This window comes from Symphalangus syndactylus, chromosome 15, assembly GCF_028878055.3.
Source record: "Symphalangus syndactylus isolate Jambi chromosome 15, NHGRI_mSymSyn1-v2.1_pri, whole genome shotgun sequence".
NCBI classification, from domain to species: domain Eukaryota; kingdom Metazoa; phylum Chordata; class Mammalia; order Primates; family Hylobatidae; genus Symphalangus; species Symphalangus syndactylus.
Genome location: NC_072437.2, coordinates 22,333,059 through 22,357,671, shown reverse-complemented (window position 1 = coordinate 22,357,671; position 24,613 = coordinate 22,333,059). Strand labels below are relative to the sequence as shown.

At 51.4% G+C, this 24,613-nt stretch overlaps 2 protein-coding genes across 12 annotated transcripts in view; one reads left to right on the top strand and one right to left on the bottom strand.

Moving 5' to 3' along the window:
- FARP1 (FERM, ARH/RhoGEF and pleckstrin domain protein 1) overlaps positions 1 to 9,129 on the top strand; it is a 317,789-nt gene extending 308,660 nt beyond the window's left edge. For all 7 annotated transcript variants that reach the window (XM_063618950.1, XM_063618951.1, XM_063618948.1 and 4 more), the window contains 4 exons: positions 129 to 295; positions 5,550 to 5,657; positions 6,107 to 6,258; positions 7,609 to 9,129. In XM_063618950.1, the coding sequence (XP_063475020.1) occupies positions 129 to 295; positions 5,550 to 5,657; positions 6,107 to 6,258; positions 7,609 to 7,690 (509 nt within the window). In that variant the 3' untranslated portion in view covers positions 7,691 to 9,129. The remainder of the gene's footprint in view (positions 1 to 128; positions 296 to 5,549; positions 5,658 to 6,106; positions 6,259 to 7,608) is intronic.
- A 2,729-nt stretch (positions 9,130 to 11,858) lies between these two features.
- STK24 (serine/threonine kinase 24) overlaps positions 11,859 to 24,613 on the bottom strand; it is a 129,514-nt gene continuing 116,759 nt past the window's right edge. For 3 of the 5 annotated variants that reach the window (XM_055244511.2, XM_063618958.1, XM_055244510.2), the window contains exons 7-11: positions 23,960 to 24,105; positions 22,040 to 22,163; positions 20,678 to 20,746; positions 17,467 to 17,603; positions 11,859 to 12,907 (exon numbers count right to left, since the gene is read on the bottom strand). In XM_055244511.2, the coding sequence (XP_055100486.1) occupies positions 12,871 to 12,907; positions 17,467 to 17,603; positions 20,678 to 20,746; positions 22,040 to 22,163; positions 23,960 to 24,105 (513 nt within the window). In that variant the 3' untranslated portion in view covers positions 11,859 to 12,870. Of the gene's footprint in view, positions 12,908 to 14,645; positions 14,798 to 17,466; positions 17,604 to 20,677; positions 20,747 to 22,039; positions 22,164 to 23,959; positions 24,106 to 24,613 lie in introns of those variants that run through there. The other 2 variants (XM_063618960.1, XM_063618959.1) reach the window with 1 other exon arrangement.

Below are 24,613 nucleotides of genomic sequence, written 5' to 3'. Positions count from 1 at the left end.
TAGATTCTGGTTGGGTACCACAGGTTGTGACTGCTGTGAGCCCCCCTACCTTCTAGCACCTCAGAGGGTATCAGGAAGGGGTGCTGGGAGGAAAGATAAGAAGTGCTGCCTTTTGCCCCCTCCTGTAGAGTCCCCTGATGAAGCCACCACGGCTGACCAGGAGTCAGAGGATGACCTGAGTGCCTCGCGCACATCGCTGGAGCGCCAGGCCCCGCACCGTGGCAACACGATGGTGCACGTGTGCTGGCACCGCAACACCAGCGCCTCCATGGTGGACTTCAGCATCGCAGTGGAGGTACGTGGGGGCAGGGCAGCTCTGGTTCCCAGCTTGTGCTGGCCCAGGCAGAACCCAGGCAAACTTCTGGGCCAGGGGCTTGAGGGAGGCTGGCACCACGGGTGGCCCCACCCACCCGTGGTGGCTGAGCAGGGAAGGATCAACGCTGGGCCCCCTTTGGAGCCTGCCGGAGGTATCCCCGCAGGTGGTGCTGAGTGGGCGCCGACCTCCCACAAATGCAATCCCGTCTGTTGGCGCTCATCAGTCCTGCTGCCGTCCACAAGATCGTTTTCTGTCATTCTTCGCCTGTTTTCTTGCCTCTCATGCAGTTAGCCTAGAACACAGGTGCCCAGGGCACAGCTGCTGGACAGTTCCATGGCTGTCACGTCCTGAACCGCCCCACGGGAAGCGGGTGCATGGGAGGGAGGAGAGTCTGCACGACGGCAAGCAGGTGCCAGCTCCTCCCCATCGTGAGGGTCAGGGCAGACACTCCTGTGACAGAAGACAGGCTAGCAAGGGAAAAGCATGACCAGTTTATTTCATCGTCATTTTACATAACATGGGAGCCTTCAGAATGAAGACCCAGAGGTCCGGCGAAAACCGTCTGTTTTTATGCTTCGGTTCAGTGAAGAACAGGTCGCCGTGTGGAGCTGATGGGACGGGCTGAGAGCTAATGCCAGGAGGGCGAAAGGAGCCCCGCAGGACCCCTCCGGGTTTCCCGGGCCTCTCTGAGCAGTGTTCCTCGCTCCGGGGTATGGTGCGGGACCCCTTCTGCAGTGGGGGTCTTAGAACCTCTTCTCACACAAGGTGGGCCAGGGAGTAAGTTTATAGCCAGCTCTTACACAGAACGGTGGGGAAAGGTTAGGGTCACCTTTTTTGGTTTTGTGGCTGGCTTTGGGGGAAGGAGGTTCTGCTTTCAATGACCCGCCTTAAGGAAGGGGGAGTCCAGTTTCCATGGCTCGCCTGCGGAGAAAAGGGGCGAGGCAGGAGGTGGTCAGGGAGGCCTGGCTTCTGAGCCTTTCACTTCAGGGTATTGTTTTCTGAGCCTACCACCTGAAAGTTGGCTTTGAAGATGCATCTCTCCCAGATCTTGAATCCTTCCAGACCCTTCCAAACACCCATTCCCTAAGCATTCTTCAGTCCAGGCCCATAGCTGTGTTTCAGAACACTTCAAGCTGTGAAGGTCTAAAACAGGAAAGCTTTCTTCATCTCTCACTGGCAGTGGAAGTGCCCTGAGCTGGGGCGAGGCCATTCATCATTGCGATTGTGTTTTATGTGAATGCTCGCGTTTCACTGCAGAACCTCTGCCCCCGTGCCCTCCGCGGGGCTGCTGCAGTAGGGGGTAGAGGCAGGACGCCTTCCAAAACGCAGAAAGGTCCAGTTCCCACACAGGCCTGGTCCAAACAGTGTCACATAAGAGACTCCGGCCGGGACAGGAGTGTGCTGGCTCTTGGAACCAACAGCAGCAGGAATGAGCCAGCAATGCTTCATGGAGGGTCTCGAGAGAGTCTCGGAATTTATTCTCGGGAAACGACCTTCCCCGCTGCTCAAACCTGCCTTTATTGAGTTTCCTGCTACAAGCCGGTGTTTCTAAGCCCCCTTTATTGAGTTTTCTGCTACAAGCCGGTGTTTCTAAGCCCAGGCCTACTTCTGATGACATCCTCAAGGGGACATGGCCGAGGTGCAGGCCCTGGCTCCCCCACGGCACAGCCTTTCTTCCCAGCTGTCCCCATATACGAGGCTCATCCCATGGGGTTCCCGTGAGTGTGCAGGTGTGGATATTCCCTCCCCGGGCCTCCTGACAGCCTAAGTGTGAAGAGCACTAAACGTTCTTCCCCAGCTTCACACCTCCACCAGGCCTGTGCGCAGAGCTTGCGGGTCTGAGACTTCTCCCAGGGGATGGGGATTATGACAGCAGGAAAGGAGACCCCCCACACAGAGGAGAAGGGAAGAACCCGTGATAGGCTCATGGGACACGAGGCCTCATCAGATCTCACCTGTGGGTGTGTCTGAAACGAAGCCAGGCGACGTGTGGCACCGCCATTGGGGAGGAACCGTCTTGGCCTTGCTTCATTCTGACCTCGGCAGTGTGTGAATTACGACTCTCAAGGCTGGGGTTTGTCCTAGGCCTCAAAGCTTTTTACATACCTGGAGGCACCCAGGCCATTCAACGAGGCAGCAAATACCCAAGTGGGGTCCAGGTGGCCCAGACCCACCTACAGCCCAGCTCTCTTGGGTAACAAATCTACACGGTCGCAGCCTAACGTGTGCATGATTAGGTCAAGGCACTGAGTCAGGAGCAGACTGGCCCCCGGCCAGATCTCGCCCCGGCCTGGTGGCTTACAGCCTGTGAACCAAGAATGGGTTTAACTTCTTTTTAATGGCTGCTACATAATGTCTTCAGTTTTGCCCCTTGGCCTGCAAAGCCTGAAATACCTGCCGTCTGCCTTTTGAGGAAAAGTTTGCTGACCCTAGCAGAGAGCAGGAGAGTGAGCCACTGGCCAGTGGGGTTTGAAGGTGGCAGTGACCACCTAGTACAGTCAGGGACCTGGCTGCTCTATCACTTTGCAGATGTCCCTCCTTGCCAGAGAGCCACCTCCCAAGGCACGTGGCATCAACCTGGTGTCGGTGGCAGGCGGCCCTCGCGTGCCAAATGCTAAATGCTTGCTGACTCGCAGATGAGCCATCCCCAGGGCCTCCTCCCTGCGTGACAGAGAACAAAGCAGCTCCATCTCCTGACGGCAGTCTCCTCTCCCAGGCCCGTGCCCAGCCTCTCTTCCAGTTCCCGCTCTCGTCTGACTCGCGTAGGCACACGTGAGGAAGGGGCATATGTGGGGACAGTGTGGACTCACTGGCCTCTGCTAAAAGTTGTGGGCAAGCCAGCGGGTCTGGGGGCTCCCACTACAGGTGGGGTCAGATGTTGGGATGGCCAGGAGGCTGCCCAGCCTGTGGGCACTAGAGCCAGTGAAGGGCCAGAGGCAAAGCAATGCAAGTTGTCTTTTAAGGCTGGAGTGGCGAGACAGGACAGCAGGGAAGTTGTTCAGCAGACAGAGTGCAGACAGGACCGGGAGGAGGGAAGGGACAGGGTGCAGACAGGACCGGGAGGAGGGAAGGGACAGGCCAGGGAGCGGTGGGCACGGGGGTTGTACTTGTTCCCCGTGGTGTCACACAGCACCAACCTCAGACGGGGTGAGGCCACAGAAACATCTCTCACAGCGCGGGAAGCCAAAAGTCCAAAATCAAGCTGCTGGCAGGTGGGTTCCTTTGGGAGGCCTTGAGGGAGAATGTCCCTGCCTCTCTGACAGCATCTGGTGGCTGCGGCAGTCTTCTCGGGGATCCCCGACTCCACCCATGTTGCAGGGCTCCGGTCTCCCATGCCCCCAGCTGTCCTCCCTGCATCTGCACTCCAATATCCTCTTCTAAGGACACGGCTCATGTTGGGCTTAGGGCTCATCCTGGTGACCTGACCTTAACTTGATCGCATCTGCAGAGACCCTGTGTCCGTGTGAGGTTATCATCGTAGGCACGGAGGGTTTGGACTTGTTAAGGGGTGCAGTTCAACCCACAGCAGGGTCCAAGGGGATGGGGTCCAAGAAGGGAGAGGAGCGGTGGCCCCAGTGAAGGGCCACGAGGAGACAGGGCAGGCTGGTCTGGTTCTGGACAAGGACGTTGACCCTCTCATGAAGGCAGTGAATGGAGAGAGGTCTGGGAGCCACCAGCATGGCCTCGGCCTCCTGAGTGCAGGGCAGGAGAGTCGCGGCACGCAGGGCCCATAAAGCTGGAGGCCAGGATGGACCCGGCCCGGGAGCGGGAGGCTGGGCCTGGCCACGGGGAACGTGGAAGGGCCGCTGGATGGGCCTATTGATAAAGAGGTTTCCAGAGGCTACTGGAATGGCCAGGCAGAAGCTAGAGAGTGCTAAGGAAGCTGCTTTGGAAACAAATGGGCCCAGACTATGATGGGTGACATGTACGAACCCCACTGTGGGCTGGCTGCTGTGTGAAAATTACGTGATTCGGTATGAAAATACCTAGGAAAGGGGAGTGTGCCACCCTCCTTGCTCCATGTTGCGTAACCCAAGATGCGCCCTGGCCACCACCAGGACCTTCTGGGAACCTGGAACCTTGCATTTCCTTGTTCCTTTCTGCCACTGGGGGAAGGAGGATGGATGGCTGGCGCTGCCTGGTCTGGAACCCCCTTTCTCCCCGTCTGCGGGGTCCCCCACATCCTGCAGCACCTCAGGGACCCACTGTCGGTGTCCCTCTCTCCCACTGGACCCTCCCTGAGCAATTGGAGGGCAGGGACATCAGACTGATCCCAGCTCCCAGCACAGAAGCTTAGTGACAGGGGCACCCAGAGATATGGAATGAGGCAGACTCGGAGGTCTGTATTTTGTGGTAAAATGGCTGTATCACAATATTGGCCAACTTAACGATTTTTACGTGAACAATTCAGTGGCATTAAGTGCTTTTACAAGGTGGTGCAACTGCTGAGTCTCTGCTGGTGATGTCACTTTGGCAAAGGGACCAAATGAGCCACCAGTGTGTCAGGAGTGTGTCAAGCCTGCTCAGAGTTGTGTGGAGGTAGCATGGACACAGGTGCCTGTCCCTGCCCCCTAGCTGGGCTGCAGTGCAATCTAACAACGCTCCAGGGGCTGGGCCAGCCCTGAGCCTGGAGGTGGGCAGGGCTGCAGCTGCCTCCTGGGCCACTAGAGGGCATGTGGGAGCCGTTCACATGCACCCCAGGCCCCGCTTCCTGGGCAGGGTGCCTGGTGCCTCAAAACGAGTGCTGCTCTGAGCTTGTTGGGACGGATCTTTCCCTCCTTCAGCTTCCGCCTGCTGGCAACGCATGGGGTCCTGTGCCCCCATTTCTGCCTCGGTGTCACAGGGCATACCCCTCCCCCCTGCAAGGTCTCTCTTCTCCTCGGGACACCACGCCCGTTGGATTTAGGGCCCACCCTACCCCAGTGTGATGTCATCTTCACTAGTTACCCTGCAACGAGCCTATTTCCAAACAAGCCTGCGTTCTAAGGTACTGGTGATCAGGACCTCAGCATGTCTTTTGGGGGACACAGGGCCCCCAAGATGCCCCACAGCAAGTGACAAGGGGAAGTGATGAGACCTGTCAAGTCTCCCCACACACGGGGGAGCAGTGGGGCCCACATCCTTCAGTCGCGGACATGCCCCAGCCCAGGGCCCTGGTGCAGGGAGAGCTGCTCTCTGTGCCCTCCTGGGGCAGGTGCCCGCTGTGCTTCTCACAAGTCTCCTTGCCTTTCAGAATCAGTTGTCTGGGAACCTGCTGAGGAAATTCAAAAACAGCAACGGGTGGCAGAAGCTGTGGGTGGTGTTCACAAACTTCTGCCTGTTCTTCTACAAGTCACACCAGGTAAGTGTCTCACACAGGGCAGGTGGCCCTGGGCCCTTGGGGGCAGCAGCATGAGGCGAGGGGGCCGCCCTCCTCTGGAAGGACTCAGGCCTCTTGAGCTCCAGGTGTCACAGGGATGACAGGGATGCTGGCGGGGGGCCCTGTCCAGCCGAGGCCCTCAGCTCTAGGAAAGACTGACATCATTATCATCCACTGAAGGACCACTTCAGCCCTAGGAAGGGCCACCTGTCTTCTGCCTGGACAAGGGACGGGGGTTGGCTTTATCTACAGCTCAGTCCTGGCCGGACTTGCCACCTGGGCCATCACTGGCTGCCATGGTCCCTTCCAGGCCCATGCCCGAAGGGGGAGCTGCCTGGGCTCCCGAGTCCCTGTCTGATGCGGGGCAGCAGCCAGGCCCAGCAGCAGAAGCTGCCCCCAAAAAGCCACTTTGCTTTGTTTCCCCTTTCCAGGACAATCATCCCCTCGCCAGCCTGCCTCTGCTCGGCTACTCGCTCACCATCCCCTCCGAGTCCGAGAACATCCACAAAGACTACGTGTTCAAGCTGCACTTCAAGTCCCACGTCTACTACTTCCGGGCAGAAAGCGAGTACACGTTCGAAAGGTAGACGCCCCCTTCCCACGCACAGGGCCCTGCAGAAGAGGACCCCTCTTCCAATCATCAGGATTTCTCCCAAGTCAGATGGCCCCACCCTTCCCTGCCAACTAAGTGTTTAGACCTGGGGTCCCACTGCCCGACACCAGCAGGCGATTCTGTTATGGCAGAAAGTGGGGTCCCAATTTCCCTGTGCCCTTACCCTGCACGATGTTGGCTGAGGCCCTAGACATCTTGCTTGGAGATCTCCGACATATGTGTATGGGATGATGAAGCTAAGCCCCAGTGAGACTGCCTACATGGTGTAATGCCAGGGGCTGCAGACTTCATTTAGCCAAGAAATAAATGAAACAGTCAGGCCTAAGACTGTTCCTGCAATTCACATTTTAAATAGAGATCCTGGGCCTCTGCAAATTGCATCCCCAAGCTGACTACCTGTGCAGTTGGCACTGCTGAGCTGCCCCCTGGGGGGGGGGCAGGAAGGGAGGGGTCCTCAGGAATATGCCGAGCACTTCCTAAACAATATCAATCACCTGAAAAAGGAACCTAGAGGAGGGCCATTCTCAAATCTGGTCCTGGACTGAGCTTGAAAGCTGGGTTTATCCAAGCTGGGATTTTGCTATTATTGTGACAAAGGGTCCAGCCTTGAAGTCCAGATCCTGAAAGGCCTGGGAAAAGGCCAGGTAATTTGGGGAGTCCGTCCTGCATTGTGTAGGATGTTCAGCAGCAACCCCTCAGTTGGGACATCTAAAAATGTCTCCAGACTTTACCAAATGGGACAGCATTGCACCCATTTGAGAACCACTGGTATAGAGCAAATACACAAATATATAAAAAGGGAGATTCGGGTGTGGTGGTGCAAGCTTGTAGTCCCATCTCCTGGGAGGCCGAGGCTGGAGGATGGATTGAGCCCAGGAGGTAGCTACAGTGAGCAGTAACTGCACCACTGAACTCCAGTATGAGTGACAGAGCCAGACCCTGTCTCAAAAAAAGAAAAAGGGAGAGCTTCCACTAAGGATGGGCCATGCCCTGCCATTCTCTGCAATGTCCATGAAAATAGGAGGTAGCGTTCTCCCCAACAACCAGAGGCCACCTCGCTCCTAACTGCTCCAATGGAGCGGGCAGTGTCACCGCAGCAAGGTACTTCCAGCTCCACACTAAGTGAGTGCCCAGGCCAGCGGGTCTCCACTGTACCTCAGGAATGCCTGGGTGCTGGCCGTTCCCTTGCTCTTCTGCTGAAGTGGCAGATTACCAACCAGGCGGCCTGACTTCACCTTGTGTTTCTGTAAGCGATGCCCACCAAAGTGTCATGAGTCTGTCCAAACAAAAGGTTGACTGACTGGCGTTCCCGTGTTGCAGGTGGATGGAAGTGATCCGCAGCGCCACCAGCTCTGCCTCGCGAGCCCACGTGTTGAGCCACAAAGAGTCTCTCGTGTATTGATGGCCGGACACACTCGTTTCCACAGTGGCTGCTTTCCTGGAAGACGTTTCCTTTCTTCTGTATTAATGAAGCCTGGTAAAATTAACACCTGTCTGAAAATCAAAAACATGGCTTCCCAGCAGCTCTCCTGTCTCCACAGCCGCGTTTTTTAACCCCGACCTCTCAGCGTCTGAACGAACAGCGCTCCCACCGCCAGTCCTGGCATCCGCTGGGGGCGCTGTTCTTTAGCTAGTGCCAGTATTAAAACATTGTCATTACGAGAGTGCCAAATGACATCTTCCCTCCACCCTACCCCTGAAAAACAGTACACACACATCCGTTCAACACAAGACAGGGCAAGTATTTTTTTCCTAAAAAAAAGAAACTTTTATTAATTATTTTCACCTATTGGCTGCTCCATTTTATTAAGTGGATTTCCCGGTGTTTGCAATACACTCAGCGCAGCCTTAAGCAAATGAGATCATTTTCAGATTTCTTTTTTTTTTTCAGTCTTTCTACTTTTGTAATAATTAATAGTAAGTTAGTAGGACTCACTTCTCTGATTAATAAGCAATTTGCAGCACACAGCGTTCCACTGCGGGGTTTCATGCTCACCTGAAAACACCTGTTCCCGACCTACTTCTTGGTGCAAGTTGACCAAATCGTTTTAAGTGGTAATTCTTTCCAACCGTAGCAGGGTTATTTTCTGTTAAGCGAAGCTGAAATCCAGTGCAATACCTGGACTATCACCGTCCTGTGAGTGGTGTACACAGTGGGAAGATAATAAGCCGTGGTGTTTTGCTGTGTCACAAGCATGAAAACCTGTATGTCATTGATCAGGGCCATTTGTGGTATGTTCCGTGATGAGCGTTTAGTGAGCGTGCTGGCTGCAGAGCACTATGAAATCATGGTACGTAGTCCCTGGCACCTGTTGTTATTCTTATATCCTCCTGCAACTGTGGTTTGAAACTGCGCATTCTTTAGTAGTATATATCGTGCCTGTCTTCAAAAACATTTACCTTTTTATACTCATTCCCCCCAGGCATGGGGTAGTGTCAGTCGGACTGCACAGGGAACACGGTTTCCAGCGGCTCGGTCCCCTACTCGGGAAACGTCTGCCTGTTCTCGATGGTGATGGGGTGGCTGCCATTCCCTTGGTTTTCCTAAGCCCTTTCTAGCAAGAGTCTCAAACAAGCGGAAGCGATGGCCAATTCAACCCAGTTCTTTCCAGCGCCCCGCACCGTAGCACCTGCCCACCTGAGAACGAGCAACACGCCCTCTGTGGAGCTCTGACTGGTGTACCTGGAAACGGCAACTTGCAAACGGACGAAGAGCCTGACGTGTGTTAATCAATCATTTGCCTTACAAGATGTACCAGACGGTTTCCAGTACTAACAAACAAAGGGAATAAAAATACCTCACGCCACAATCCAGCATATTGACGTTTTAAGGCAAGACAACCAACTTTGCCTGTAGTCTTCATTTTGTGTGTGTGTGTGGTGGGGAGGGAGGAAGGGGACACTCCAGCAAGGGTTTCTAAAGCCCCAGTGTTGAGAGTGAGACAGGGAGGGCCTGCCCCCAACTGCTCCCTACGCTCCTCCCACCTCCAGGCAGGGGAAGAGCAAACAGCTCCAGGGCGCATGGCCCCCGCCACACAGCAGCATCAGGCTCCCTCAGGAAGTCACCAGTCATTCATTCCTGGAGACTTGGGGACAAGGCACTCTCCTCAGCTATTTCTGAATGATTCCAAACTACTTGCTGGACACTGGTGGTTCTGACCTGTGACCAGCACCTCTGCTTCCTGTGTGCCCTCAAGAAAATACTAGTGTTAGGCCAGGCGTGGTGGCTCACACCTGTAATCCCAGCAATTTGGGAGGCTGAGGCGGGTGGATCGTGAGGTCAGGAGATTGAGACCATCCTGGCTAACACGATGAAACCCCGTCTCTACTAAAAATACAAAAAATTAGCCGGGCGTGGTGGTGGGCACCTGTAGTCTCAGCTGCTCAGGAGGCTGAGGCAGGAGAATGGCATGAACCCGGGAGGCAGAACTTGCAGTGAGCCGAGATCACGCCACTGCACTCCAGCCTGGGCAACAGAGTGAGACTCAAAAAAAAAAAAAAAAAAAAAACTAGCATGGGTAACAGTCCATCTGAGTGGAGTTTGAGACACACTACACACGAGACACACAATGACGCAGATACTCGTTTTCTTGAGCTTTATTGGCCCCTGCATGATACAGTCCCTGTGCTTAAGAACATGCCCTATTAGGTCACGCTGCCTTTGCTGACACATTTTATAGCAGAAATACACAAGCTGTTTTTAAAGGAAGGAAATATAAAAAAAATGCTTATAAATTGACAGTTTTGCCAAAGGAAAGGTATAAAATGCTACATACAGAACCAAACCAGCCACTTCACAAGAGCAACTCAGGAATAAAACTACTGGATAAGGAAGGCAGATGCACTTCCAAGAAAATCAGAACCCAGCAGGAGGTGGCCAGGGCATCCCAAACCACACTGATGTCCACCTAACTAGCAGCAGCCAGCCAGGACAGCTCAAAAACGCAGGAGCTACCAGCCACCCAGTCGACCGTCCTCGTCTCCCAGAGACTGAGCACCTCCCCAGGCTGCAGGCTCTGGGCAGCTGAGCCAGGACCAGGTGGGGGCTGGCACTGAGAGGCTACTGGTGACAGTAAACCCGTCTCAAAGGCCGGGACTGGCTACAGACCAGCGGCAGGTCTGATGCTGAGGCAGGTTCCAGTGGTAGCCCTGGTGCCTGGGCTCTCTCTTAATGCAGGCCTGGAAGTGGCTACACAAAGGCCAGCTTCCTTGGATAAGATGCCCTTAAAAACACTGGAGCTGATTTTGTGCGTCTACAGAAAGTAACAGCCCAGGAGAGAGTGTACACAGAGGCGAGCTTTCTAACTCCATCAAACCCCATCTCCCCTGACAGCAAATGCTGCCAGTCAACTCTAACAGAACCACTTGTTGCTCTACGGGGGAAGGAGCTGAGTATGATTAGTCTGGCGACTGCAGACTCCCCGTTAATACCAGTATTGTTCATTAGAACCCAGTCCCTCAAGCGGCACAACCACTGTTAGTAGCATGCGACTGGCTTCAGTGCTAAAAACTGTGATGTCATTGTCCATTTGTAAATCTGAAGAACTCTGTAAATCAGAAAAGCTGCATGTCCGCCCTGGCTCACTTAAAAATCAGGTAACGACACACCCTGGGGAACACAGACTCATCTGTGTGATTCTCTCACAAGGACAAAACTCATCTTTGGCTTATGCTGCCGGCCTCATGTAAGGAAACAGTCCCCCCACACAGAATACTCCCCAGAAACACAAAATGAAATCATCTCCAATTTTATTATTCAAGATAACATTCATGTGCAGAGTAATGAGTACAATAAGAATTAGCAACTCAGTTCTAGTTCCCCTGACCAAAATATATCCCTTATACAAATTAAGAGTTCAACCCAAATCCACTTCTAATAAAATACCTCAATTTTAGAGCTTAAAAACCAGACTGCAACTAGCAAACCGACGCAATAACCCACTCAAGCATCTGTAGCTCAGGGCTCTGTCCCCTCCCTATAGCTTAGAGGCCACTAGACCAGCAGATAGCTGAGCTACATCCCCAAGCTCACCCACTAACTTCCTTGCTTCCAAAAATCCTGTCTTAACTCCACAAGAACTGGCACACCCACGGGAGATGTCAATCATCAGCTTCAACAAACATAAAAGAATGCTTCATGTACCAGTCAACAACTGCTGCAAGAACCCTCCCACTTCAGAAACCCAGAGATTTTCCCTCTTGCCAAGCAAGGCCCCACAGCAAACCAAGAAAAACACACACACTGGATGCCTGCCTAGCAAGCATAGGCCCCTTCCAGAGAAGCAAACATAGGCCCCTTCCAGAGAAGCAAAATAACTCTTAAGGTCCCCGGCAACCGCTACAGCAATCACACAGATCAGCAACCTCCAACCGCATCATCTCGGTGAGCAAGTGCGCAAGCTGTCCAGGGCGCTGACCCTGGCACTCAGCAGCTCCACGCCTGGGGACTTCTCCCTGGAGTCTTCCAAAGTGTCTCATCACACACGCACAGCCACGAGTACACACGCACAGCCACACATACACAGAAGGTGCCCTGTCCTCTGAAGTCACATTTCAAGGAGTATGCAAAATAAGCGTGTTATAAAATTTATTTGTGTAAGCATTCAGACATTTTTAGGTGGGAAAGATGATACGCAGAATCCACTACAAGGTGCAACAGAAAATTGTATTGGAAAGGACGGTACATCTGGCGCAGACCGGCAGTGGCACGATTCCAAACAAATGTCAGACGAGAGCGCTTCATGGGGAGAAACTGAAAATAATAATTTAAAGCTTCATGAGGCAAGATATGTTCCAATTTAAAACACTAAGAAATAGTACCATCGATGAAAAAGGAAATCAACCTCTAGGTGTACCAAAAGGGGCGTAGGGCAAACAGGAAAATTTGCATTTGTTGAGGTACAAATAGGAGTGTTCTGTAAGAGAGGGGCATTAATTATTAATGACAAACCCTGCAAATACAAAATAAAACCCAAATCACTGGTCACAGAATTCAAAATGTACATGTAATAAAGGCAAGGCAATAGACTCAAGTTATGGCCTGTCGAATATTTACTCCACTGACGTTATCTACAGAAGCACTTGGCCAGTTTGTACACAGTGATTCCTTATGCACGCCGAAAGGGTTTCCGTAAAAATGACATTATATACAAATCTGTACACCCATCCACCAGAGCGATTCTCCAGCTCCCAGAGGGAGTTATCAACTTAAAGCAGGATACCTGAGGTTTCATGTCTTTAGTTGCCTTATCATAATCCCAAATATACACTTCAGGGTTTGTTTTTGTTTTTAAAGACACTTTCCTTGAATATGTGCACTATGGTTAAAATTAAAAACAAAAGTAATAAAATAAAATAAAATGATCGCTGGAAGGAGCTGACCCTCCCCACCCATCTGAGAGACTTCATCTGGCTGTGGCACAGTGAAGACTGTGTGTGTCCCTGGACGGGCGCCCGGCATTGGGGTGGCCCCTGGTGGCGCACCTCTTCAGTGGAGTCAGCGAAGGCTCTCGTTGACTTTTAAAAAGGAGGAGGATGAAGAAGGAAAAAAGGAAAAACAAAACCCCAAATGCCAAAGGAATTTCAGTGGGATGAAGTTCCTCCACCACTTAGAGAATATCTAGGGAAAAACAGAGAGAGAGAAGTCAATGCATGTCATTTCTCATCCCTGTGCAAAAATTCATATAGTAACGAAAATCTTAGTTTTCATAGGAAATTCCAACTCATACAAAAATAAGTGGAACAAATACCAATGGGTAAGTCTAATTTTAAAAGAATGCATATAAAGACTGGGAAGACCGTGATTTTCACACAAAAACTCCAGAGCATGTCACAAAAAGCAAGAATGGGTTCAGCCTCCCTGAAGAGATGTGAATAAAACAAGTAATCATATCCCTTTTACTTATGATCTGATCCATACACCATGACACAGTAAGATTCCAGGGATGCATATGCATTCCCAATGTGAGGGCAGGAAACTCATTTTGGCCATAAAAATAGTGATGCAGTCCAAGAATCTATTTCCTAGAACTGCTTCCGAAATATGGTCCAAAGCAGGAACAACGGGTCTGCACGAAGATGTCTCTTGGGATTTTTGTAATTACACTAATTTGGAAACAACTCTGATGCCCAACAGTACAGAATCAGTTAAGTAAATTATACAAACTGAAATAACACAGACTAAAAATGGTAATTATCTGTATCTACATATATATATTAAAGCAATATTAAAAATATGTACAAGTTTAAAAGTACATACAAAATTACAGGTTGGGCATCCCGTATCTGAAATGCTTCTGGCTTTGCATCTGGGAATATCTGCATTATACTTACCAGTGTGCATCCCCAAATCCGAAATCTGACATGCCCCAGAGAGCAGTTCCTTTGAGCCTCACGCTGGCACTCAAAAAGTTTCAGATTAGGGATTTGGGATATTCAACCTGTATATGTGCACTATGTAAGTATAGTTTACATGAACAACTTCTATATCCTAAATAAGTACTACAGAAATTCTAAAAAATCTTATCTGCACTATAAGGTAGATAAGAGAATTCAGTAAGTTTATGACCTGGTATGACAACAGAAGGCAATGCACCCAAAGATGATGATGAGATTTGGGCTACAGGGGTGGGATCATGGGTAATTTCTGTGTCTTCCAAAAATTCTACAAGATTGTCTTTAGAATACAAAAAAGCGTGAGAACGGGGTCCCCTCAGACCACGATTCCCTCAACCATTTTACAACAGACTCCAAGTCACAGGTCCAGGAGAGATGGCTGAGGATGTCTTTGACCAGGCTTATCTCAAACGTTCCAATCTAGAGCTCCTCTTTTCAGGCATTTGAAATACTTGGCACTCTCTCCCAGAGAACAAATGGTTACATGAGGTCCTCCCAAAAGCACACGTTAGCCACGGAGCCTAAGACTCAACTATGAAGAAATACAAATGACTAAATCACGGGATGAGTTGATGTCACACAAAAGAATCCAAACATTAATTCCAGCTGAGACAGAAAGGCTCTGGGCCGGGCGCGGTGGCTCACGCTTGTAATCCCAGCACTTTGGGAGGCCGAGGCGGGCGGATCACGAGGTCAGGAGATCGAGACCACGGTGAAACCCCGTCTCTACTAAAAATACAAAAAAATTAGCCGGGCGTAGTGGCGGGCGCCTGTAGTCCCAGCTACTCGGAGAGGCTGAGGCAGGAGAATGGCGTGAACCCGGGAGGCGGAGCTTGCAGTGAGCCGAGAGGGCGCCACTGCACTCCAGCCTGGGCGACAGAGCGAGACTCCGTCTCAAAAAAAAAAAAAAAAAAAAAAAAAGAAAGGCTCTGAAAATGCTTCAGAGGAGAGGCGGCTCTCATTTTTCCTACAGTCATCCACTGAAACAACGTGTTCGGAGCAAAACTGGCAGGAAGTCTAAGCCATGGCCACGATGGTTTTGGCAGCCATTGAGGTGAACGCTCAGTGGGAGCTTCAGGAGCAGGGAAGGAAGAAGTTGGTACCACAGCCAAGCCTGCAGGGAGATGATAAGCACTTCAAGAGGCAGCTCATCTGAGGACAGAGGAGGAAAGAGGGGCACTCCTCATCACAGACAAAGGAAAGAGAGCACCAACTCGACCTCCCCCGTGCATCACTGCAAAGTAAAGTTTTAAACACAACACAGACATCAGGTAGCTGCAGACCCGCCCGAGGGTAAATAGGGTCAACCCCAGCCATGATGCCCAATGAGCACGTAAAATGTGCTGCGTCTGAACGGAGATGTGCTAAGTGTAAAATACACATCAATTCCAAAGACGGTCCCTCCAAAAATGTAAAATATCTTATTAATGATTTTGGTATTAATGTTGAAATAATACTTTGGAACTGGCAGGTTAAAAATGTATTGTTGAAACTAATTTCACTTCTTTTTGCTTTTTAAAAATATGGCTACTAGAAAATGTAAAATTCTCTTTTTGTTTGGTTGTTAGAGACAGGGTCTCACTCTGTTGCCCAGCCTGGAGTGCAGAGGTGATCACAGCCATAGCCGCGAACTCCTCAGCTCGAGCAATTCTACAGCCTCAGCCTCCCAAGTAGCTAGGGCCACAGGTACAAGCCACCATGCCTAGCTAAATTTTTTTTTGGTAGAGACAGGGTCTTGCTATTTTGCCCAGGCTGGTCTCAAGCTCTTGGCCTCAAGCGATCTTCCTGCCTGGGCCTCCCAAAGCATTGAGATTACAGGCGTGAGCCACCACATCCAGCAGAAAACATGAAATTCTGTGTGTGGCCCCCATTGTACTTCTACTGGCCAGCACTGGTACAGATCTACTTGCCTTAACAACTGAAAGAAGAGGAACAGAGAGATAAGGGTCTGGGAATGGGAAACATGGATCAGTTCAACACATACAAGCCACACACTCTGTGCCCTGGAGCTGCTGGGGAAATCAAGTCACGTACATAAACAAACGGTTCATAACAATTTCAGGCAATTCTGGACAATGTGGAAAGTATCAGTTCTAAAAGTAATACGACAAAAGCAGAAAGCAAAACACCCAACAAGACAATAACAATCCTACCAGTTTCTGGTTTTGTTCTATTTGTTTTATTATAAGGCTCTTTCTAACGAGAAATGCGTGCCACTAGAATGAGGTATGTGATGCTAAGTTTGAGAAATCAAAAAGTTTGTGTTCAGGCAAAAGATGGCTGACTTTTTAATTCTATTTTCCTTTATTCCTATATTGTTTTTAGTATCGAGGGAGGGATCATCCTTCAACTGCCTCAAAATTGAAGGCAGCCAAGTAAATCATTTTTATTTTCTAGCAACTTAAAAAGTTGAAATGTCTTACTAAGAAACCCGAGTTCAGAAGCATAAACCTGAAGTATCAGAACTGTGGTTTTCGTTCAGCCGGGCGCGGTGGCTCACGCCTGTAATCCCAGCACTTTGGGAGGTCGAGACGGGCAGATCATGAGGTCAGGAGATCGAGACCATCCTGGCTAACACGGTGAAACCCCATCTCTACTAAAAATACAAAAAATTAGCCGGGCACGGTGGCAGGCGCCTGTAGTCCCAGCTACTCGGGAGGCTGAGGCAGGAGAATGGCGTGAACCTGGGAGGCGGAGCTTGCAGTGAGCCGAGGTCGCGCCACTGCATTCCATTCTGGGCGACAGAGCGAGACTCCGTCTCAAAAAAAAAAAAAAAAAAGAACTGTGGTTTTCTCCTGCTGTCCCCACGTAGAGGGGCTCTTCACAGGACAGTAGGCAGCCCCTTCAATCACTTCCAAATAGCAAAAGGGACCTCACGTGCGCAAAACGTCTTTATGTACTGTCAGGTGGGATGCAGTCTCAGGAAAGACCTGGAAATCCCGCTCATGATCACAGAGGCTCAGCCAGCTTTGAGAGGCGCATCAGCCTGGACACCTGAAGATGAATGTCAAGACGGCAGCACGCCTGGTCCCCCTGGGGTGTAGAGGACAGCCTGGTGACAAATCACCCTCGGGTCACACAGAGCGGCTGCCTAGCACACATCCACTGCCTCCAAACGCCTTGCACTTGTGCCAGATGGCAGTCAGGAGGGGCTTGGTTCCCATGGATACTCCTACAACAAGCTGGGAGGCGGCAGGGAGGGCGAAGCTGTCACCCCACTGAGTCCTCACCCATAGTGCGTCCAACAGGTAGGGCCACTGGGCAGGGACAAAAGCTCCCTACAGGCTGGCACAGATGAGCCCCTACCAAGGAGGCTTCCAGACATGACACACACAGCTAAGATAGCAAACACACCTGCGCCCGCGCCCGCTGAGTTGACCACACCAAAGCTGCTGGCATTTCTCACACTTGACTTTAAAGGCGAAAACCAGATAGATAGTTACATACATCTGGCTAAGAACGATCATTCTCTGGCCAATAATTAAGCTGCATAATTAAGAGGAAACAGATATTTCACCACCATCCTGTATTTATGTGGTAAGAGCTACAAATGCACAAAGTCCTGTGGGCTTTTCCAGCCGTTTCCAGATTCAGATCCTTCATTCACATTGATTTCTAGAATTCAGAACAAAGTCTCCTCTAATTCAACTCTGTTGTCTACCCTGAGGCCTGCAAGATAACAGGAACAGACAGGCCAAGAATCAAGTACCAAACTCATCAACTGAGTCCCAGCCCAAGTGCAGGCCTCTCCTCCCCCAGCCCAGAGGGGCCCTGGGTAGTTACCTCTGGAGCCGCTGCACGAGCTGGGCCACCATGGTGTCGGAGATGCCAGGGCATGCCTCCTCCGCTAGGTAGATGGCCCCTCGCAGCTCTTCAATGGACCCCAAGTTCCCTCCGCACGCCTGGCTCTTCTCCTTCAACTGAAAACACAGGAACAGGAAGAACAGCGTGAGGCGCACCAGCTGCAGAACTGGGAAGCATGCTTTTCAAGGAGCAAAACAGCACGTGGACCACGACACTACCCCAGCCCCAGGGTGTCCGGGAAAAGCTTTGGCTCGGGTTCCAGACCACTTCAAATTTTTTTTTCTTTGAGACGGAGTCTGGCTTTGTTGCTCAGGCTGGAGTACAGTGATGTGATCTCAGCTCACTGCAACCTCCACCTCCTGGGTTCAAGCAATTCTCCTGTCTCAGCCTCCCGAGTAGCTGGGATTACAGGCCGCTGCCTCCACGCCCAGCTAATTTTTGTATTTTTAATAGAGACGGGATTTCACCATGTTGGCCAGGCTGGTCTCGAACTCCTGACCTCAAGTGATCCGCCCACCTCGGCCTCTCAAAGTGTTGGGATTACAGGCATGAGCTACTGCGCCTGGCCCAGGTTCCTTTTGAAGAAAGGTGATTCAAATGCTCTGAGAGCAGTTATGTATACACAGGGCAATCGTCAGACCATAATCATTACTGTTCGAGGCCAGAAGAGAGACGACTAGCTCTCTGAGTGCCTTTCCCAAGTCTCACCATGATGGACTGTCCTCTCTGTGCCCTTTTCCCATTTCAACCATAACCTTGTACCAGAAAAGCAATTTCAAAGCCTGTCGTTAAGTTATTCTGATCTCAACACTGCTTACTTCCTAATGTTAATGGGTTGGTTCTTAAACTCCAGCAAACTGCCTTTGTGATCCAGAGTAGTGTCAAAATATTCGATTTCATGTAAGTAAGTGGCAGCCTTAAATTCTGGGAATCTCCAGTGTCCTTCCTGGCACCTCTACTCCTGAGAGAAATCACAACAGTGCCTTCAGGCACTTCCCTAAGTTGAAGGTCAACTCTAAGTCTCTCTCTGGAGGCCCAAAAACATGAACTGTGAAAATAAGAGCTGTTCAAGTCAAGATACAGCATGGCTCAGAACTCGACAGAAGAGGCTCTTTGTGGTGGCTCCAGAGATGATGGACACCACCCCCTCTTCAGGGAAGAAAGAAACATCTCAGGCGACACTGAGCTTGGTTTTCAGGTTGTTGAACAGATGCTGTCATTTCCAAACCCAGCCTTGCCTTAAGAGCAACGGCTTCTCTCTTCGCTACTGAAGGGGCAGGCAGGAACTAGAAGGGTCTGACCTTGGAGGGCCAATGGGTGCGGAGAGCATTTGTTCCTGAAGTTCTTGCTGCCGCAGAGGGCCACGCCACCGGCCCCAAGACAGCTACTTGTGTTTGTCTAGGACTCCCAATCACTTCACGGTATTTACAAGTCCCGAGAGGGTCATCTACAATCCAGCACTCTCCCTCCTGCCTGTGCCCCGCCCTAAGTCAAAGAAGGAGCAAAGGCAGCAGAAGGGCCGCCCTGGGAGAGGGCCTGTCCCCTCACTGTGTGGAACGTGCTGGATCCATCACTGACTTCAGGGAGCAACCTGACCTGTGCTCCCTGAAGGAAAGCAGAGACACCAATGCCCATCTCCTCAATGTCCTCATCTGTAAGCATGGGGATATAATCCTTCTATTGGGCTTCTACAAGTATTGTATAAAATAATACACAATCAACACTCTGAACTCTAGGGTAGCAAATATCATTCTTAAAAATACACTGGGAAAGATGTCTGTGAGTTTAGCATTTGGTTAGCTGGAAAATCCAGGATATGACTGCATTTAGGATATGTCCTGAATAATTATGTCAAAGTTTCTTCATGGGCCCAGTAAAAAAAATAAACAGCCTCAGGTGAATGAAGAAGTCCATGCACTTTCCCTAACTGCCTGACTGACCCTATTCCAGCGGCCAATGGCAGGGCCGCAGGAGCACAGCCTGGAAATCCCATGGGGCCAACTCCCATGGGACAAAATGAAGAGCAGGATGGCACTCAACCCGGACATCCTAGGTAGGAAGAACACAGGTGCCCAGAACCATGAGCCAGGGCTGAAGCCAGATATCATCCAGCAGAGCCTCCGCGTGCCCTGTGGCTTCCACGACACCAGCGGGCTCAGCTGTTTCCCACTTGAAGCTGCAGGTGAGGCCTCGGGCTCTGGCCACAGCCCCTGCTCCCACCGGGCCCTGAACTTGCCAGGTCAGAGGCCCTCAGACAAACCCTCCAGGGCACCTGCTGGGCAGGGCAACAGGCGAAGGCTCATTGGAGGGCTGGGAAGAGGCACTGGCAGGACCGTAGCTGGCCAGGCACAGCCCATGGCCAGGGGTCCCCCGCTGCGTGACGCAGGCACAGGGGAGGGGAATGAGCTCCTATGACCCTTCCTCCCCTGAGGGCCTCCCATTCAAGGACCAGGACCCCCAAACACAGCCGCAGTGGAAAACTGCCCAAAGAGGGGCGATCCCCACGCAAACAGATGCATGTGTGGCCCACAGTGAGTACCTCAAAAGCAGCCTCAGCCAGGGAGGGGCACAACAAGAAAAGGGGGAACTTCCAACTTATTTTCAAATCCGCTACTAAACAGATGCAGAACAACCTTCGTTCTTATAAAGGCTACTTTTGAAAATCTCTCAAAACACGGCTACAGGAGCACTTTCCTCTGGGAGGGAGGCGCTGAACAGAGGGTGGGCGCGGGGAAGCCCGGAGCACAGCACTGCTGAGCAGAGCTGGGACTTCAGTGAAACATGTGGCTCAGGGGAGACCGGAGGACTCCAGGGCATCCACCGTCTCCTTAGAAGAAAGAATCTACTTTTCACATGGCCAGAAATTGGTCTGAAGCAAAGAGAGCAGGCTGTACCCAATGAGATTTGCTAAAAAAGCAGGGCAACGGGTGACACAGGGTCTCAGGCTGGGTCACTGTCATCCAGTCTACATGCTCCAGGCTGCGGCAGAGTGGGCATCACCCAGGACAGTGGGAGACGCAAGGTGGTGCCTGATGCTGACAGCCTTTGGGAAGGCACCATGCAGGCTTTCCGAGCCTTTGCCAGCTTGTCTTAATGTCCCCAACTCTTACTGGCAACATCACCACTGAAGTGTGTCCAGCTTCTCCTTCCCTCTCCCCTCCCACTCCGAAAAGGCCAGCCAGGTACCCACCTCTGCAAACAGAGGAGAAATAATTGTAGATAAACACTGAGAGAAAGGCCTCTTTGGGATGTCTTTCATCTTGGGAGAGAGGAAAAAAAAGTCATCAGAAACAGTTGACATTCACATTGGCAATAATGCAATAAACCTCCCTCCTGGATTATGGAAGCACAGGAGCTGCCTCTACACTTCACGCTGAGGGAATACCCTCTGCGCACCACGACATCTGAAGAAGACTATGGGCTGCCTCTCACTAGACTTCAAAGTTTCATCTGCAGTGACATGCAAAACCCACGCACCAGGGAAACAAGCATCTGGGTTCCATGTGGAAGGGGACTCTGTGTGGGCACAGGCAGTGAACTGGTTGGGTGTGGTGGCTCACGCCTGTCATTCCAACACTTTGGGAAGCTGAGGCAGGAGGATCACTTGAGCCCAAGAGTTTGAGACCAGCTTGGGCAACATAGACCATGTTTCTATTAAAAAAAAAAAAAAAAAAAAAAAAAAAAAGTTTTGAATAAACTGGACATGGTGTCACACGCCTGCAATCCCAGTTACTCAGGAGGCTGAGGTGGGAGGATCGCTTGAGCCCAGGAGTTTGAGGCTACAGTGAGCTCTGATGGCACCACTGCACTCCAGCCTGGGTGACAGAGACCCTGTCTCAAAAAAAAAAAAAAAAAAAAAGAGACAAGTACTTTACTATTGAAACCCTGGAAACAAATCAGGTCAAGATTGGCCATTCCAAGTGATGTCTAGGACAGAGGCCAAGTTTCTACTTTTGCAACCTCTATTTGGACATTTAACACCTGTTCACTTATCAAAGCAGGACTTACAGGGGACAGCCACTGGCCCACCCTGCCTGAGAGAAACTACACCACTATGCTTTACAAGACCCTAAATATATGGTCTTTCATAAATTTAACAGGCATAAAATCCATTAATCAAAATTGTTTTACATAAATATCAAAAGCAATGCATTTACTTATAAGGTCCTTCAAACTCAGTCACAAAATTATGATATGTATATAAGTAACCCCAACATGCACAACAGTCCCTCAAAGAGAGCTATGAAGTCATTTCACGGGTCACCCCCAAACCCCATGACATTGCCACGTCAGGACATCCTAACTTGACAGCAGGGCTGCAGAGAGCAGAATGGAGCAGCACAGAACAGATCAGAGGCCAGACTCCCTGGTGTGAACACCTGGATCATCGGACAGAACTAAAGCTCTTGATCTGTCCATCCCCTAGCAATGAAATTCCAGGATAGCTGCCACAAAGGACCCCACCCGCACCCACAGCAAGCTTCACACACTAGTGCCTCCAAAACACTGCACACTGAGGTCAGTGTGGCCATTCTGGAGTGAGCAGACGTACCTTATTTCTGTCCAAGTCCGATGGCTGAAGAGCTCCATTCTCGAGATTCTTGGGATCTTTTTCTCGGATTGTGAAGATCCAGTCCCCAGAATCACTGCCCCCCGAGGCTTGACCATCTGTTTCTCTTAACACAGAAATGCAGGGAGATCCCATCAGTGCTCGCACACCTGCTCTGGGGGCACTGGGACGTTCAGGGGGAGGCCACCTGGGGACCTCCAAACCCACGCCCACCAGCCCCAAGTCCCCACCCATCTCACCCTCGTCCAGTCCCTCTGGGATTTGCCAAAGCCCCCCACTGCCTCCTCCCTCACAGAGAAGAGACCATCAGGAGGTGGTTCGGCAACTCCCCGGTGTGCCAGTGTGTGCATGCCTGCCCTCCTCCTCCTGAAGGACAAGTCCCCCACCTCCCTGGGAACCCATCTCTGGGGCATCAGCTTCTCTCTGCTGGGCTCCTCCTCTCATCAGGGAAGCAGATGTCCCTGTGTTGGGCAGGGTGGCTCATGCCTGTCATTCCAACACTTTGGCCTCACCTCGGCTGTCTCTCAGCCCCAGTTCTGGGATTCACACTCACTGCCTCTATTTGGTACCCTCCACTCGCTCCAAAGCCCACCCATGTGCCTCCAAGCGCTCCCTCCTCCATCATGAGATGATGGTGTGCTGATCATTCCCTGTCCTGCGTGGGCCTCAGAGGCAATGAGCCCCAGGCCCCGCTGATCATCCCCTGAAGCCTGTGACCCCACTGAACCTGCACCTCCTCCCGCCCCTCGGCCACACCTCTCCCCTCTCACTCACAGGCGGAGCCTCACCCTCACACTGGCTTCCCTAGAGGGCCAGCCTCACTCCCCCACATGCCCCAACTGACACACTTTGTTCTCTCGGCTCAAGTGACCTCCACAGAGCAGTGGGCCCTAAGCCAGCTTCACCTGCCCAGCTTTCTCACCTGAACTCCACACCTAGGTGCCACTTCACACTGGACGTCTCCCTCCTGGACAACTCAGACTCACACATGGTCCACCCCACACTCTGCTTCCCGCACCACACATCACAACACCTGGTGCCACGCTGCTGCAGCCTGGAACATCGGCTTCCCTCCTTCACCCAAATCCACCGCCGCGTCCTGGCTCTCCAAACCTCTTTCCAGTCTCTTTGTCTTGTCATCCCTGTTGCTACCCCAGCAATCTCCCAATGGCAGTACCTCAAGAACTTCCAAGGGCAGTGGTCTCAACCTTGGCTTTAAACTGGAATCACCTAGAGACCCTGAAAAACCACTTAGGGTCTCATCCCCAGAAATCCTCATTCAACTGGCCTGGCGCATGGACCTGCACTGTGGGCCAACTTTAACTCCTGCCAAGGCATGCACGAGAACAGACAAGTCCCACGCTCGGACTTCCAGACACAGGCCTGCCCGACCACCTCCCCCAGCCCTCCCCACACAAATGGCTCCAGCCCCACTCCGCCTCTTAAGCCAAGGGAATTCCTAGATGCTGAACTTGACAACAGTTCTCAGTAAGTCACTCCTGGTACAGAAGCTTCTACCAGCCACAACAGAGAATCACAAACACATGCATTTCTGGCCTTTCAGACATCCATGTAAAGCAGTTTCACCTGATCAGGATTTTAAGAACAGGAAGTTTAATGGAAAACAAAACAGAACAGAACAGAACGAAACAAAACAGAATGAAACAGCCAGGTCCAGTTCCCCATACCACAGAGTTCACTTGCAGAAACTCCACCAGCAAAGTCAAGAGGCTAAACAACTCCCAAACAGGCCCAGGCTGTGTCTAACACAACAATTGCCACCAACCTGGACTGTCTAAAAAAAAAAAAACAAAACTCCACAGAAAAACCCACACCAAACAAGTGACAAAGACCAACGGATCCCTCCCACACACGTGCTCGGGTCGCTCTGGGCCGACTTACGCGTCAGAATCCTCGGAGCTCGAGTCGTCATGGCTCTGCTCGGCCTTCCATCTCTTGTACCTGTCGATGAGCTCGGTCAAGTAGGAAGTTTTCTTTGCATTGCGTAGTATAAACTTGTGCTTCAATAACTCCTTAGCAGTGGGTCTCTGGAAAAACACACACAACAACGAAAGTATGAGATGAAGTTCTTGGTCCTACCCCAAAGGACAGACTTCTGCCTCAAAATGTCGACCTGCCACACTGACACCTGATGGCTGGGCTCTACTCCACAGCTCTTCTCACTGCGACTCACCCAAAGATGAGTCACTCAGGATCTACGCCTGGGCTCCGGGTGCTGTGGTGGGCAGGGCACTGCCTTTCCAAGGAGGTCCCTAATAAATGCATTTTCACAGAAAACTCTGCACAGAGCTTCACAGGGATCATTTAAGAGAGCTTATCTCCTAGTTTATAAAATAGTTTATGATAAATCCTGACAAAATACATGTTCTGTGTCGCTTTACCTTTTTTTTTTTGAGACAGAGTTTTGCTCTTGTTGCCCAGGCTGGAGTGCAGTGGCGCGATCTCAGCTCACTATAACCTCGCCTCCCCAGTTCAAGCGATTCTCCTGCTTCAGCCTCCTGGGTAGCTGGGATTACAGGCCTGCGCCACCATGCC